This window comes from Pteropus alecto, unplaced genomic scaffold (assembly GCF_000325575.1).
Source record: "Pteropus alecto unplaced genomic scaffold, ASM32557v1 scaffold5, whole genome shotgun sequence".
Lineage (NCBI taxonomy): Eukaryota > Metazoa > Chordata > Mammalia > Chiroptera > Pteropodidae > Pteropus > Pteropus alecto.
In genome coordinates this window covers 32,040,636-32,056,174 of record NW_006441953.1, presented here as the reverse complement: position 1 = coordinate 32,056,174, position 15,539 = coordinate 32,040,636, and the positions used below count along the sequence as shown (strand labels likewise).

Genomic DNA, 15,539 nt, shown 5'->3' with positions numbered 1-15,539 from the left:
AGAGGCCTTTCTAGGGTTAGCGCTTTAAATCAGTCCCGGGCCTGATCAAGGAAGGCTTCCTGGAGCAGCTGGCACTTAGGCGGCAGCTTGGAGAGGTGGCCGAGGTCCGAGCAGGGGGAAAGGAGGCGCAATTCTTCGGGGAGAGTGCACTGTGTTGGCGACCCAGAGGTGAGCGGAGGCGTCCCCTACACTGGGTTAATGACGAGGGCAGGAGGAAAGGAGCGAGCCATGCTGGCTCTGTTGCCGGCCAGGCCCTTGGCTGTGCCTTGTGGAGTATGTTATTTATGTGGAGAAAAGGCTAAGAAGTTAGTAGTGAGCCGTGGCATCCTGGAGGGCTTTTTATTGCAGATGTCATTTTCCTGGAGCGTGGCATCTCTTTTCTCTCTCGTCCTCTGTTCTTCATTCAGGTAAATGCCTGAAACAACAGGACAACAGACCACAAAAGACTCGGTGGCCCTCTGGGCTGGGCTGCTGCACAGCACGCAAGGCAGCAGGGAGCTGGGCGCCCGCCGAGCTGGCTCGTCCCTCAGGGAAGCGCGGGCTGTGTGAGTGCCCAAGGTCGAGTGGTTTCAGGGTTGTGGTGGTTCGTCACACCCTTAGGTACCTCGACTTGTCAACGGCTTTGTCTAAAATATTAGTGAAAAAAGCAAGTGAATGAAATAAAGTGTAAGTGTGGGGAGAGAATCTTGAGAGAAGAAAAGTTTCATACTTTTTAGTACAAAAGCACTTTCTCCAAGAAGTCAATCTTTCAATTAAAACAAAACAACCCTAAAAAACAAATGTGTGTGTGCACACGCACACGCAGTTTAAGTCCAGCCAAGTGCTTTCACTCAGTCTCTTGAGACAATTTGATTGCCTGTTTATTCTGCAAGTCTAAAAGGAAACTGGTGCCTTTAGCGTTCTGAATGTCTTTTAAAAATTAACTTACGAACCCAGCCTGCAATATCAGAAGAGCTAAAGTGCTTTTAGCCAAGCACAGACTGCTGCGCCGATGCCACCTGAGCATCAACACGCAGGAATAATCCCTTATTAGACAGCACGTGGGCTTTGGGGCGGCATTTTCTTTGCATGGCAGAGCTTTTCCCCAGACCACCCTGCAGCCTCAGGGAGGCCCTGGTCTGCCAGCTGCGGCCGTGGGACACAACGTTCTCCCCTGTTCTTCCGCCTCTCTGAGGATGATGTGTTTTGTTTTCTATTGTTTTGATACTGCAATGTCTTGTGAATTACCAGGATTATTTTTTTTATAGCAATGTACAGTGTGTATGCATGGGGATATGGCAAATAGACTATGAAAATTTTTTAAAGAGTTGGCTTTTAAGAATGTTTTCAAATTCACCACTATGGAAAACAGTATGGAGGTCCTTCAAAAAATTAAAAATAGAGCTACCGTATGATCCAGCAATCCCACTGCAGGGCGTATGTCTGAAGGGTATATGTGTGGGATCTGGAGGAGATATTTCCACGCCATGTTCACTGCAGCATCGCTCACACAGCCGAGACACAGAACAGCCTAAGTGTCCATCAGCAGGTCACACACACACACACACACACACACACGAGTATCATGCAGCCAGGAGAACAAAGGACATCCTGCCACATGCGACAACATGGGTGGACCTAGAGGGCATTATGCTAAGTGAGGGAAGCCAGACACAGACAAATCCTGCACGGTGTGACTTATGTGTGGAATCTGAAACGAAAGTCAGACTTGTGGAAAAGTGGTTGCCAGGGGCTGCGGGGGCAAGGGAGAGAGTGGTCAAAGGGCACAGACTTTCGGCTGTGAGATGAGTAAGGTCTGGGGATCTAATGAACACGCACGTGCCCGTCAGTAGCACTATCGTGTCACTGAAATTTGCTAGGAGAGCGGAACTTGCACGTTCTCACCACATAAATAAATCAATAGGTGATGGGTGTGTTCATTAGATAGGGGAAATCTTTTCACAATTTTAAGAAAAAAATGTTGAAGTTCATTGTATTTTTCTAGCAATTACAGAAATAATAGGAAAAAAAACATAATAAATGGGAGAGGGAGTGGAGATGCCCGTGTCGGCTTTTTCCCAGTGACCCCAGTCTGTCATGTTCCCAAAGGGTCACCTTTCATGCTGTCTCAGTCACCACGTGTGCTGTCTCCAGTCCTTCACTTTTAGAGGGGTGCTCACACTGGGCACGTCATGTTTCTGTCTATAGGTTTACTTTGTTTGCACGTTACGTATAAATGGGATCACACAGCACGTGGTCATTTATGTCCGGCATCTGCCCACTAGTGTAATGCTTTTGAGGTTCAGCCACGTTTTAGCATTTACCAGGATCTCACTCTTTTTATGGAGTAATAGTCCATTGTCTGGATGGACCACGTGTTATTTATCCATTTGTCAGTTGATGGACATTGTCTGTTGTTTTCACTTTTTGGATATTATGAATGATGTGGCTATGAACATTTGCATACGAGTTTTTTGTGTGGACATCTCTTTTCAGTTCTCTTGGGTAGATAACCTACAAGAGGAATTTCTTGGTCATGTGGCGAATTTATGTTTACCTTTTTAAGAAAATTCCACACTTTTCCAGAGCGGCTGCACCATTTTACATTCCCTCCAGGGTTCCCGTTCTTCCTCATCCTCTCCAACCCTTGTTATTATCTGCCTTTTTGATTCTAGCCATTCCCGTGGGCGCCAGGCGATATGTCATGGTGGTTTGATTGGCGTTTCCCTGACGACCGATGCTATTGAGCAGCTTTTCATATGTTTATTGACCATTCTTATATATTCTTCGGTAATATGTCTATCCAAATATTTTGCCCATTTTTAATTTGGGTTAGCCTTCTTGAGTTGAAAGAATTCTTTATATATTCTGGATATAAATCCTTTACCAGATATAAAATTCGCAAATATTTGCTTACAGTCTCTGGCTTGTCTTTTTATTTTCTTAATTGCCACTTTTGAAGTGCAGAAGTTTTAAATTTTAATGAAGTCCAATTTACTATTTTTTTTTTTATCGATCATACTTTTGGTGTCATATCTAAAATATCATTGTCCAACCAACAGCACGAAGATTTTGTTCATTGTTTTTCTCCAAGAGTTTTGTAGTTTTAACTCTTAATTTTAAGTTTAAAATCTTTTGAGTTCATTGTTTAACATAGTGTAGATGGTGTAAGAGTCTGAATCCCAGGACCGTTTGTCGAAAATGCTGTCATTTCCCCACTGAATTGCCTCGGCAGCTTCGTCAGGCACCAGCCGGCTGTTCACAGGAGCGTTTCTTTTTGAGCTCTCTGGTCTGTTGGTCTCTGCGTCCAGCCTCTGCCGGCACCACGCTGTCTGGATTACTGTAGCTCTCTGGCAGGTTTCGAAACTGAGGTATGAAGCCTCTAACTTTGTTCTTTAAGATGATTTTGGCTATTCTGAGACCTTGGTGTTTTCATATAAATGTTAAGATCAGCATGTCAGTTTCTGAAAAGAAAAAAATTTTTTTTCTTTTATTTTGCCTGCTGAGGTTTGCATTGAATCTGTAGCTCACCTTGAGGATAGTGGGCATCTTAACCATATTGACTCTTCTGGCCTATGAACACGGTATCTTCCGTTTATTTAGACGGTCCTTCATTTCTCTCAGCAGTGTTTTGTAGTTTTCAGTGTATAAGTATTGTAGTTTTTTGTTACGTTTATTCCTAAGTGTTTTATTCTTTTGTTGCTATTTCAAATGCAGTTATCTTCTTAATTTCTTTTAAATTGTTCATTGCTAGAACATAGAAATGCCACTGATTTCTGTGTAATGATCTGTGTCCTTGCCATCCTCTTTCATTAGCTTTAGAAGTTTTGGTGTGAGTTCCTTAGGATTTTCTATGTACAGCATCACGTAGGCTCATGTTTGTTTATTTTTCTTTCCTCACTAGAATCCTGCTGCTTCTGTTGGTGCTTCACGAGAGGGAAGTTATGAGTAGATGTACAGAAGCTTGAGGCGGTGCACCCTCTGGGGTATTCCAAAACAGACTAGAAGAATCAGTTAAAAGGCAGCCTGATAAGTGCTGTCACGTTTACATATAGTGAATACAGAAACGAGGCAGGTCGAGAATGACGTCGTAGAGGCCAGCTCTGCCCCGGCCCTCCCATCAGTTGTCCTTGATGTCACTGTCGGAGGCAAAGTCTCCGGAGGCAAAGCCAAAGTCTACTGGAGGGTGAAGCCTAGTGCGGAATGGTCCCGTCTTTAAGAATGTGGAGGTCGTGCTCTGTAACTGGTCGGGATGAGACATTTAGTGGACAGTGGGGTCTTCAGTTGTTACGCTCTGGTATAGGTTTGGTGTGGGTTTCCGTTTTCTCTCCGCAGATTCTGTAGGCTACAAGGCCAGTTCTTAGAGGGGGGTTAAATTTTGCTGCTTATTTTAACCATTAAAGCAATTATTTTGCTTCATTTTGGTGGGAAATACAATTTCTAATCCAGGTCTACGTCTATGCCACCCTGAATGTGCCCAATCCTGTCCGATATCGGAAGCTAAGCGAGGTCGGGCCTGGTTAGTACTTGGATGGGAGACCACCTAGGAAGACCAGGTGCTGTAGGCGTTTAAAAAAAATTTCTAATCCAGAGCCTTACCTGAGACATTTCTCCACAGTGACGAGTTTATTGGGCACTGTCTGAGAGTTTCAGTACACTCACAAAGGAGGCAGAGCCACAGGGTTATACCTTCCAGATCCGAGGAGGCGGGGATAAGCCAGGGACGGACAGTGCTCTGTCCGGGGTCATAGGCGAGCAGGCCTGGAGAGCAGGTGGAAGCACCTGTCACTCATAGCAGTGGGGTCAAGGTCGCTGGCTTCTCTGGCTCTGAGTGGTCATTGTGGACAGTCCCCCAGAGAAGCAAAGCGGGAACTTGGGATGCGAACCCTGCCAATCCTTACCTGAACGTCGGGGCTCGGCACGGACCCCAGGGTTGTCAGCTGTAAACTGTCTGAGCAGAACTCAGGGCAGTGTTTTTCTCATCCTGCCCCCATCCAGACCGTTGCTCCCGATATCTTTCGAATAGAGTGGAGCTATTTTTCCACACCATGTTCTAAATACTTAGGTCATACCAAAGCTCCGGTTAAGCCAGAGTTCTGGAAACTTCCAGCTGTGGCCACGCTAGCCCGTGCTTTCCTCTTCACCGTACTCCACAGTGTGCCAGCAGGTTGTCCGCGCTATCACTCCGCTCTGCGTGGCCCCGAACCTCGCTGCTGCCCACGGAGGTTTCGTGACAGCTCCAGCACAGGTGCTGGCGCGCGGAGCACACTCCATACGCGCTGTCAGTGCTGCTGTTCCCATGTGACACACACTGTGGCTGCCTTTCAGGGCCCGCTGACAGGCAGTGCTTGCTCCCAGCTGGGTGTGGTGCTGGAGGGACTGCTTCGGGACAGGGCTTCTCACCTTCTCGGTGGCCGGAAGACCAGGCGAAATGCAGGCTGGGAGTCAGGAGTGTGTGGCCAGCCAGGATCTGCATTCTAATGAGCTCTCAGCGATGCTGGCTCATGCTCGGAGCAGTGAGCGTTTAGGGTTTTTTTTTACTACAGAAAGAAAAAGGGAAAAAACAAAAATGCTCATCATCCCACCCAGATGACCTGGGAGCATCTACACATGGCTAGAAAGTGCAGACCGAAGCCACCACTTCCGCCCTTCTGCTGCCTGTCCCCCTTCCCAGGGAGACGGTGACACGTGTCTTACCAGAAATGCTGCTGGGCGTCCATGCGCCCACATCTTCGTGAGCCTCTGAGCGGGTGACCTCTGCTCTTTTTCTGGGGCGTTGTTTCTGACGGAGGAGGCTTTGCACTGACTGCAGCTGGGGGCTGCACTGCAGGCCTGTGCTCGGTGCTGGCCAGGGCCCCTCTTTCTGGAGCGTTCCTGAGACCATCCTCCCGCCCACTGCCGCCCTCACGTGTTTCAGTGGTGGTGTCCCCTCCACTCTGCCACGCGCTTCCTGCTTGTCATGCCGTGGTGGTGTCCCCTCCACTGGCTTCGGCTCTCTGTGGGTTTAGTGGCATGACCACTGGTTGGGAGCGATGCACGGGAGAGATGGGTTGTTGTGGTGAGGACGCACTTGAAACCGGTAAAATATAAATGCTTTGAAAAATAATTTTTTAAGGGAAAAAACAAACAAGTAGTTTGAGATACTGCATTTCAGACAGTTTGGTCTCTAGTGATTTACATCGTTTGGAAGCTTGTGCTGTCCCTCGGCCGTCACAAAGAGCGACGATAATGGTCACTGCTGTGGACCTCGCCACACGCTGCACCGCGTGAGAGTGGGTGTCGGTCCTCCACGTGGCAGGGGAGACGCTGAGGCTCAGAAGCTGAGGTCACACAGCTGATAAGGGGCAGAGCCAGGATTGGACTCCATGGCTTTTTGACTCCTCAAAGTGAGTTCTAGTATGGGGAATTTTCAGTTGACACATTAAAAAGTATCCTGACGAAAAGAGAATTTGAGCCACGTGCATTCAGGACTCATTCCTGACTGCTGGGCTGTGCGTTTCAAAACCGAACCGTCTTCAGTTAAATCCGTGTAGTCTGCAAAGTGGTCCATTTTACACTGTTGTCACATGTACGTTGTTTGTCGACTCCTCGTCCTTCCACGTGTTGACCGAAGCCTTGTGACGACACAGAAGGTTCATAAGTTGATCCACAAAGGGTGGTTTTGTTCTCTGCCGTTCTTGCTATTGCTCACGGCGTAGAGACAGCTGTGGTTATTTCTGCTGGGTGCTGATGGGTCAGTTTCAACTTCTGAATAATTGAGTTTTTTGTTGTTGTTTCTTCCTTTGTAGAGACTTAAAGCCTGAGAATATTCTCCTCGATGATCATGGTAAGTGAGTGAGCCTTTCACGTTTAAAGCATAGACTTTGTTGAGTGGGACTTGGACACAAAGCTAATGTGGATGGAGCTGGTTAATGCAGAATAGAAAGTACTACAAAAAGAAATGGGTATATGTTTTTTAAAAATGATAATATAGATAACATTGCCATTCCTCTGTATTCAGGCAAGAAGCAGCGATGGTCATAGTTTTCAGTTAATGATTGGGCTTTAGAAGCATATCAAGGTCAAGTGAAAGAAAGGACATTTTTCTCTCTCCTCTTCCTCGCTGTTGACCCACATCCTGCTTTATTCCTTGGACGTATGTTTCCAGGCTGCTCTGGGTACTGTCCCCTTGGCAGAGCACAGGTCACTGGGCAGGAGTGCAGATGCCCCGTGGGCTCTCATGCTGGCCGTGGAGGCCCTGCGACAGTGGACAGGAACGGCCTTTTGGAAGGACCTTTGTCGGCGGCACGGGCACCCACTCAGACCTGGGTTCTCTGGGTGACACCTGCACTCTGCGTGTTAACAAGCTGCTGTGTTAACAAGTAACCACCTAAGTGTTGAGAGGGAACTATTTTCAGGTGATCTTTTGGCTGAGAAGTCTTGCAGTCTAGTGGAGAGCATGTGACAAGGCCAACAGGATGCCGCCAAGGGGAGGGCAGGGTTGAAGGCAAGGGCCGTGAAGGCCACGCGGGCACTTCCAGTACATGGGCTCCTTTTTCACTCTGCCACGCGCTTCCTGCTTGTCATGCCGTGTGTGCGTGAAACAGCCGCCCTGTGAGGAAGGGAAGGAATTCACCTTTTATGGAAGGCGATACCAAGATTTGGAAGGATTTTGCCTAGGTCACGCCCATAGCTTCCGGCTCCTGGCCTGTGATTCGTTCTTTTTTTTTTTTTACTCTTCTTTTTTCTTTTTCTTCTTTTTACCCAAACCTGAACCCCAGCCCCAAACCCAACCTCAACCCCCTGGGGTTCGTTCTCGCTGTGCTGCTGATCAGAGTGGGGATTAAAACGCCTTAAAGAGGGAGGATGCACTCTGCGTGCAGTGGGGAGTGATCTCCAGCGTATGCCATTACCTGGAAAAAAGTAAGGCGCAGAACAGCGTGTGGCATGTTGTCTGCTCAGTGAAGGAAGAGGAAGTAGCAGTGCATATTCGTATTTCGTATCTGTACGTAAACACCAAGGGAAAGCCATAAACTAACGAGTGAAAACAGAACGTGGGGAGCAGATTTTCCACTGATGCTGATACTTTTTAATATGTTTGTAGTATATCATTCAATTTCTGCAACAACAAAAAAAAAGCCATTACATGCTGGGATTTTGATTGGAACTTTGTCGAATCTGTAGCAGATTTGTGGAGAACTGACATCGTAACGATATCGAGTCATTCAGCGAATGCGCTGGACATGCCACGGAGAGAGGCCAGCCCTTCTAACACCTTGACCTTGGGCTTCCAGCCTCCAGGACCGTGAGGAAGTAAAGTCCTGTTGCTTAAGCCCCCGGTCTGTGGCACTTCGTTATGGCCCCGGCACGTAGTATCCGGACGTTCCTCTGATCTCCCATGGTGTGGATTGGGCTGGATTTAATGTGCTCCTCACCCCCACCCGCACCACCGCTTTTCCTGTAAGCCACAGTTAGATCTGGAGGCTGGAATAGTTCCAGGTCTGGTCATGGGTGAGCAGACGTCGTGTGTGCTTCCTGTCGCAGGGCAGAAGGAGGCAGGCGGTGGCTGAGTAACTCTTTTTGTGGTGTTCAGGTTGGTCAGTGCTTTCGAATGCTGTCAGCCTGATCTACGTGTTATTCAGATCCTGCCGGCCTTTCGTTTAATGGCTTAACAGTCATTGCTGAGATACCTCATTTCACTGGGACTATAAAATGGCGATATTCTAATTCTGTCGTTCCTTTTGCACCCATTTGTTGGGATTCATCTGTAAAAAAGAACTTTGCTTCATCAACATTTGCATACTTGTTTGTTCAGGAAAACCAGGTGAAATACTCGAACACTGCTTCCCTATACTTTCACTTTTCAGAGTATTCTGTTCTCGATCATTCTCCAAGGCAAGCAATGAGGTTTCATTTTTCCGTGTCATATGAACTTGTGGGTTTTAACACATCGATGTGATTTAATCCATTGGAGCCATCATTCTTTTTGATGTTGATCGTTCCATCTTCGGCCAGTGAGTGTCCAGTGGGCTTTCATAACTTCCTGTTTTCAGTGTTCTAGGGTTATCTTGAACACGTGCTGACCGAGGCCTGGGATTGACCATTTCTCCAGAGGGCCCCGGCCTTGCATCTGGAAAGTGGCATTGTGAGGCCACGGCGTGGGCGCCGAGATGCCCATTGCTGCCCTGTTGGCTCTTCTTCCTAGACCTTGTCAGTGGACAGAGAAAACATTTGTCTTGTTTTTCTTTTTAAAGGAAAATGTTCATCATGGATTCATATTGATGTTCCTAATTCTCATTTAACTTTTTCATTTCATGTTTGCGTGTTTTTCTCCTAACGCTGAAAATATTAGTTCCTAATGATATTAACATAATTACAATATTTTTCTCCACTTTACCCTCTTACTGTGTAACAGAGATCACTCTCCAACAGTGAGTGGAGATCCTTCTGGATCCCTTAGTCCCGCTGCCTGCAGACGCACCGCCTGATTCTCCTGGCCTCACTAGGAGAGGGTGGGCTGTTTCCATTAGTGCAGCAGTGCATAGCCTTGGGCACCTGTCATCTCTCATCCTTTCTAGTGCCTCCGGGACACAGGCACAGGAGCGGGGTTGTGCTGGCTTGTGTTCCCACCAGCCGTGGCTTACTGTGCCTGCTCCCTGCAGCCCCACCGTCAGACGTGTTCTCCAACTCAGAGTGTTGGGTAGTTTGTCAGTGGTTTTACTGTTCATTTCTCAGTTTAAAAAAATCACTTCGTTAGTAGAAAAATAAGAGGGATACTTAATTTCACAGCATGCATGTGCTCTACTTAAACATAAAATACATAAAAACTACGTCGTTGAGGGGATCTTTGTATATGAAAGGAGCAAAACGAGATGTGCTAATAAATGACAGAGCTGGGACTGGAATGCAGGCTATGTGGTTCCAGAATCTGCTCTAACCCCTCCACCCTCCCGCCTCCCAGCGTGGGCGTGCGCCCGGGGCATGACACAGCTCATGGCGTGGTATAGCCTGAGGCAGGGGTCCAAGTTCTGTCTCTAGAATAATGTAGACTGATGTGAAACTGCTTCAGGGCCGTGGAGGGCCTGCTGCATGTTTGTAGTGTTCAGTAAGTATTTACTGGTCGTTTCATTTATTCCTTCAGTGGGTATGCATTGAGCATCTGCTCTATGGCAGGTACTACATTAGAAGCTAGGGACACAGGTGAATAAGCTGAACAGGGCATCTGTTTCCAGGCTTGCTTTATTTTTCTAGACTTTCAAAAGAATGTTTCCTATAATTTATTATTTTCATAAGCAATTTAATAACTGTTTAAGTCTTCATATATAAAGATATTAACACATAATATAGTTTTAAGTGAAGTTCCTTTATTTATTATTTTCCTGACTCTGTTATCATTTCTTCAGAGAAAAACGCCATATTACTCGTCTGTGGTTGTCCCTGTGTGAAAGCCTACTGGTATTCTGACAGAAAGTGTTCATTTGCTATTTTGTAGTTGACATAGTGTTTATTAAAGTTTTATTTAAGTATCTGGTAGTTATGTGGCAGTAAAATACTAAACCCAGTGCTTGTATCTTATCAGCTGGTTGTGTGTAGTTAAAAGGCTTCCTGGTCAACAGCCAGGGAGAAATCTAATTTCCTGCTGTTAGTGGAACTGAACTCAGTGGATGATACTTTACTAAAAGTAGAAAAGTTCAATATAATTTTAGATTTCAATGTTTCCAGGTGTGGATTGCTAAAATTACTATCCATGTTCTTTAGATGTTTTTCTCCCATTTTGTGTTGTTGTCATAAAGTGTCAGCACACCCCTGTGATTTGTGTAATGTGTTTGAACACACACAGGACATATCCGGATTTCAGATCTTGGTTTAGCCATGGAGATCCCCAAAGGGGGGACGATTCGAGGAAGAGTCGGAACAGTCGGCTACATGGGTACGTACGAGACACCCCCAGCAAGGCTTGCACTGTCTGTGTGGGCACCAAGCCCTCGGAACACAGAGAAGTGGGAACGCGAGAGCACCTGCAGGCCCCTTCCGCCTGGTGGCCAGGTGGTGTCTGAAGTCCAGACCCAGCCTGTGTTGGGCTGCGGGGAGTCCTTCCAGTCACCCCGCTCCTAGATGACAGTGAGGCCCCTAAGGCCATGTGGCTCAGCAACGGCAGGGCCTGCACAGGGGGACAGGTCTCACTCTGCCACTGCCGCCCATGTGCACACTAGCCTCGCAGACGCCTCGCGAATTCTTGTTCCCTGGTTATTCTGAAGCCTGGCCTTGGGTCAACTCCAGGGACTACCCTCCCAGCTCCTAGCCCGGCGGTGCCAGCCTGTCCCAGGGGTGGCCTCTGACATGAAGGAGGGACTCGAGGGCCTCTGCAGAGTCCTTCAGTAACACCCCACGGCCCACTGTTTTCTGCCGTCACCTGCTGCTGGAGGTCTTGACCGTGTGGTGAACAGATGGCCAATGCCATGGGCACCTGTGGACGTGGCTCTGTGCATTCGGAGGGTACACCCCTCAGGGGACGGGGTCTTCCCCAGAGCACCTTTCTGTGGTCACTCTAGGACCACTCACTTCCTGTTCTGCGAATGGATACTGTTTCTGATGGCAGCTTTGTTGAAATATGCTTCACATACCGTAAACCCACCTATCTGCAGTGTACACTTAGGTGGGTCTCAGTGTGTTCGCAGAGTTGTGCAGAGACCACCCCTCATTTCAGAATACTTTTGTCACCTCAAGAAAGAAACCTGTACTCGTAACGGTCGCCTCGTCCCTCACCTCTTACCCCCGGCCCTGCACCCACCGGCCCCTAGAGATGGAATCGCACACTGTTCTGGGTCCTGTGTCCAGCTGTTTTTGCTTAACACGTTTCCCAGGTTTATCCATGTTGTAGCAAACGTTACATTTAGAGTGTGTAATTTGGAATTAGAAGAAAATTTAAAACCAAATTTAATTTAATTTAAATTTCCTGTGTTTGTTATGTAGCTCCTGAAGTTCTCAATAATGAAAACTATACATTTAGTCCTGACTGGTGGGGACTTGGCTGTCTGATATATGAAATGATTCAGGGACATTCTCCATTCAGAAAATTCAAAGAGAAAATCAGACGGGAGGAGGTGGAACGGCGAGTGAACACTGCCACGGAAGAGTATTCCGAGAAGTTTTCGGAGGACGCCAAGTCCATCTGCAGGATGGTGGGTGCGCTCTGGACAGCTTGGGAACTAAGCCGCTCACTCGCTGTCGCTGGGCAAATGTAGCAGCGAGGCCCTCAGGCTCCGGAGAGGCCAGCAGAGGTCGCTTCCCGTGTCTCCTGATGCAGATGCCAGTGGGGCTTCCTCTCGAGTCAGACAGGACATTAGGGAAAGCTCCAGATGGCATCTGGGAAGATGGCGGGAGTGGGTTTTGGGTTGGGCTGAGCAAGGCAGAGCAGAGCTCGCTGTGGCTTTCTCTGAGGCGCTGCCGCGGGGAGAGCAGTGTCATGGTCGCTGTTTTCAGAACACAGCTGACCGATGTCACATGACACTAAACATCGAGCAGCGTCTTTGGCAGACTTGACAGTGAGGTTTTCCTCCTCTCTGCCCACGTTTCTCTTCCCTGCCAGCTGCCAGGGAAGCCATCTGACAGACACCCTGGCTCGGCCTGCCTGCCATGTGCCTGCTCTTGTGTCCAGTGTGGCAGCAGGGCCACGGGGCCCCCGAGGCGTGGTTGGATCTGCCCCAAGTGCCCTTGGGCAGGGCTGCTGCTTTCATTCCCTTGGGGCCCGTGGCTGCCCAGGCATGGGGTGTATGGAGGCAGTTCCCTGTCACTTACCATAGGCCATTCTTAGGATTTTCCCGGCTCACCCTTTCATTCATGTTCACTCATTCACCAGGAGTCCTGAGCATCTCCTATGGGACAGGCACTGTCCTAGGCTAGGCACTGGGGATCCAGCAGTGAGTGAAACAGACAGGAGCTGGGTCCGCAATGCTCGTTCTACTTCAAGGGTGGTGGGAATGCACAGGAAGCAGGGGAAGATGTGGGGACTGTCAGACGGGTCGGCCATGGGGGAAGGGCCATGGGGGAAGGGCGAGGTGTGCACTGACCTTGGGAAGCCCTCCAGGGTCCCGAGGGGAGTGGCTCCTGGGAGGAGGGGCTGGGCAGGAAGGACGGAGGGAGGCCAGCCCGGCTTTGCGGGGGCGGGTAGGGGGGGTTCGGGTGAGAGAGGGAGTGGGGCTTAGCCCTGGGTGGTGGCAAAACGGTGACAAGTGGGAGGGTGGCACCTGCAGGGTTTGTGATGGGGGAAGTCTAAGTTGTGGCAGGGATGGGGGGAGGAGAGAAGGGCAAGGGCGAAGCCCTGGCTGCGCCCAGTGGGGTGTGGACAGGAGAGAGGGTGCAGGTGGTGAGGAGCCGTAGATGTGTAGCAGGAGCTTGTTCTCGCGAGGCTTGTGTTCGCTGAGGTCATCAGCTGCTCGAAGGTGGGAGGGGGCTGTTGGAGGTGTAAGGAGAGGAGGCACACCAGGCTGCCCAGAGATGAGATGCAGGGACGTGAGGGTGACTCTTGGGCAGTGTCAAAGGCCCACATGCTTTAAAGAGAGACCGGTGGCCTATTGTGTGTCATGCTCCTCCCGTCCCAGGAGCCACAGCTTGGAGTCATGGCTCCTCCTCGCCAGAGTTAGACTGGGGGACACACAGAGAAGAAGCTGCTGGAAGTACAGCAGGTGGAGGGCTTGCTGGTCATGAAGAGTCTAGGCTGTGACGGGCATGGGGCAGGGACAGTGAACCAGGTCCTCGGAGAGGAGGCCACAGAGAGGGAGGTATGTTGGAATCACCGACAGTTACACCTGTTAAGGTGTATTTCAGTGACTTATGCGACTTGACAGTGGCTGGAGGGTCATTATTGGTTTCTTTTTCCTTTTGTTTCCATATATGCCGCTATGTGTGTTAGTGGCCCATCATTAAACAGTGGGACCAGAGGCCTTTCTTCCCGTTCTTTCTGCTTGGAGCTGACAGTGTTTAGTCAGCTACTCTATATTTAATAACATCCTGGCCAAGCTACTGTTTATGTTCAGTTGATAACTATATACTGAGTGCTTCCTACACTCTGATAGGGCTGCGGGAGTATAAAAATATAAATTAGAAATGAAGCCTGCCCCTAAGGAGCTCACTGGTTAAAGGCAGGCCTAAAACAAACATAACAATAACTATAGTAAAAAGCAGAATTTGCTGAGTCCTTTAGGAGGAAGGAATGCCTTTCCGTTGGAGGTGCTGGGGAAAGAAGGTGGCGTCTGGGCGGGGGCCAGTGCTGTGACCTGAGCGCTGGCTTCGAGGCGGGGGCCTGGCGCGAGCCTCAGCTTCCCGCGGAAAGCCCCCCCGTCTGGGCCTCGGGTGTCCGCATCTGTGAGCCGTGGTTACGGGATCGCCGGGGACCTGGAGCGTTCAGTGACGCGAGTCCTTGGTGATTCCTCAGCAGAAGCATTTAGTTCTTAGGTGGGTTAGCGGCCAACAGCCAGAGTGGAGGAGGAGCGTCCGACGATGCCAGGTCGCTCCGAACAGGAGAGCGGAAGGGACAGGAGCACCCGGGGCGTGGGGGCGGGCTGCGGCCCTTGCTGAGGACACCTGAAGGGGCTGCAGGCTTCGGCCGGGCTCCTTGCCCTCTCTGCCTGGCACCCTCTCCGGTGCTTCGGGCCTGTGTGCTGAGGGAGTGGCCGTGCACCGGAGAGGGTGCCAGGCAGAGAGGGTGAGGAGTAAGTCAGAGTCGGGCTTGTGTAGGATGAGAGAAGAGGGGGAGGGAGAGGAGAAGTCGGCTTTTGCGGTAATCTGCTTAGGAGGGAGAATGACACCTGGCGTTTGGATACCTTTTTGTGGCTTCGGAAGCTCTGTGACATATTAGCCCATGCAATCCTCGCAGTGGGTTTCCAGATAATCTCAGGCTCATAGTTGAAAAACTGAGCCTGACTTTCATGATGTCCCACTGTCAGCGGCAGCGGGTAAACACGAGCCCAGGCTATCTGACCATGGTCCAAGGTGCTGTCCTCTGCCCTGTGCTGTTGGTCAGGCCATGGGATAGGCGTGTTGGCAGCAGGCCTGGTGACAGGGCCATGCAATCCTCGAGATGTAGGAGTTGTGTTTGGCATTTCCCTTCACTTCCAGACCCATTTAATTAACGAAGCATGCAGACAGTAAGTGCACAGAGCACATGTCACTGAGGCCCTGCCCTGGCTTGGTGCTGGGCACACTGGAGTAAGCAGCCTCCGCCTCCTGAAGCTTTGAGTGAGGCAGGAAAGACGGCACTAGGCAGTCACCCAAGTGATGTATTCACGGCAGTGGGGACGGGTGGCTTGAGGGATTGGCGGAGGATGCTCTGAGGCAGGAGGCTGGAACCTGAGGGGTTTAGTAGGAGTCGGCCCGTACACAGAGTTTTCTAGATGGAGGGCAGAGTGTGTGTGCTAGCCCAGGGCAGACTCAGCATGGCAAGTCTGAGGAGGGGAGCCAAGAAGGCATGAGCCGCGCTGCCAGAGCGCAGACAGCAGGGGTTGCGGTTGCGGCCAGGGAGCTACGGGCGAGCTGGGGCCCAGTGTGCTCTGGCCTTTGCCTGGGACTTCAGTTTCTATTCA

The 15,539-nt window shown here is 49.7% G+C and overlaps 1 protein-coding gene and 1 pseudogene across 11 annotated transcripts in view; both read left to right on the top strand.

The window, feature by feature from the left end:
* The window catches only part of GRK4 (G protein-coupled receptor kinase 4), a 45,238-nt gene that overhangs the window by 25,140 nt on the left and 4,559 nt on the right, over positions 1-15,539 (top strand). For all 11 annotated transcript variants that reach the window (XM_025051724.1, XM_025051729.1, XM_025051727.1 and 8 more), the window contains 3 exons: positions 6,768-6,805; positions 10,799-10,888; positions 11,932-12,140. In XM_025051724.1, coding sequence (XP_024907492.1) covers positions 6,768-6,805; positions 10,799-10,888; positions 11,932-12,140 — 337 coding nt within the window. The remainder of the gene's footprint in view (positions 1-6,767; positions 6,806-10,798; positions 10,889-11,931; positions 12,141-15,539) is intronic.
* Positions 4,429-4,547, top strand: LOC112485591 (annotated as a pseudogene).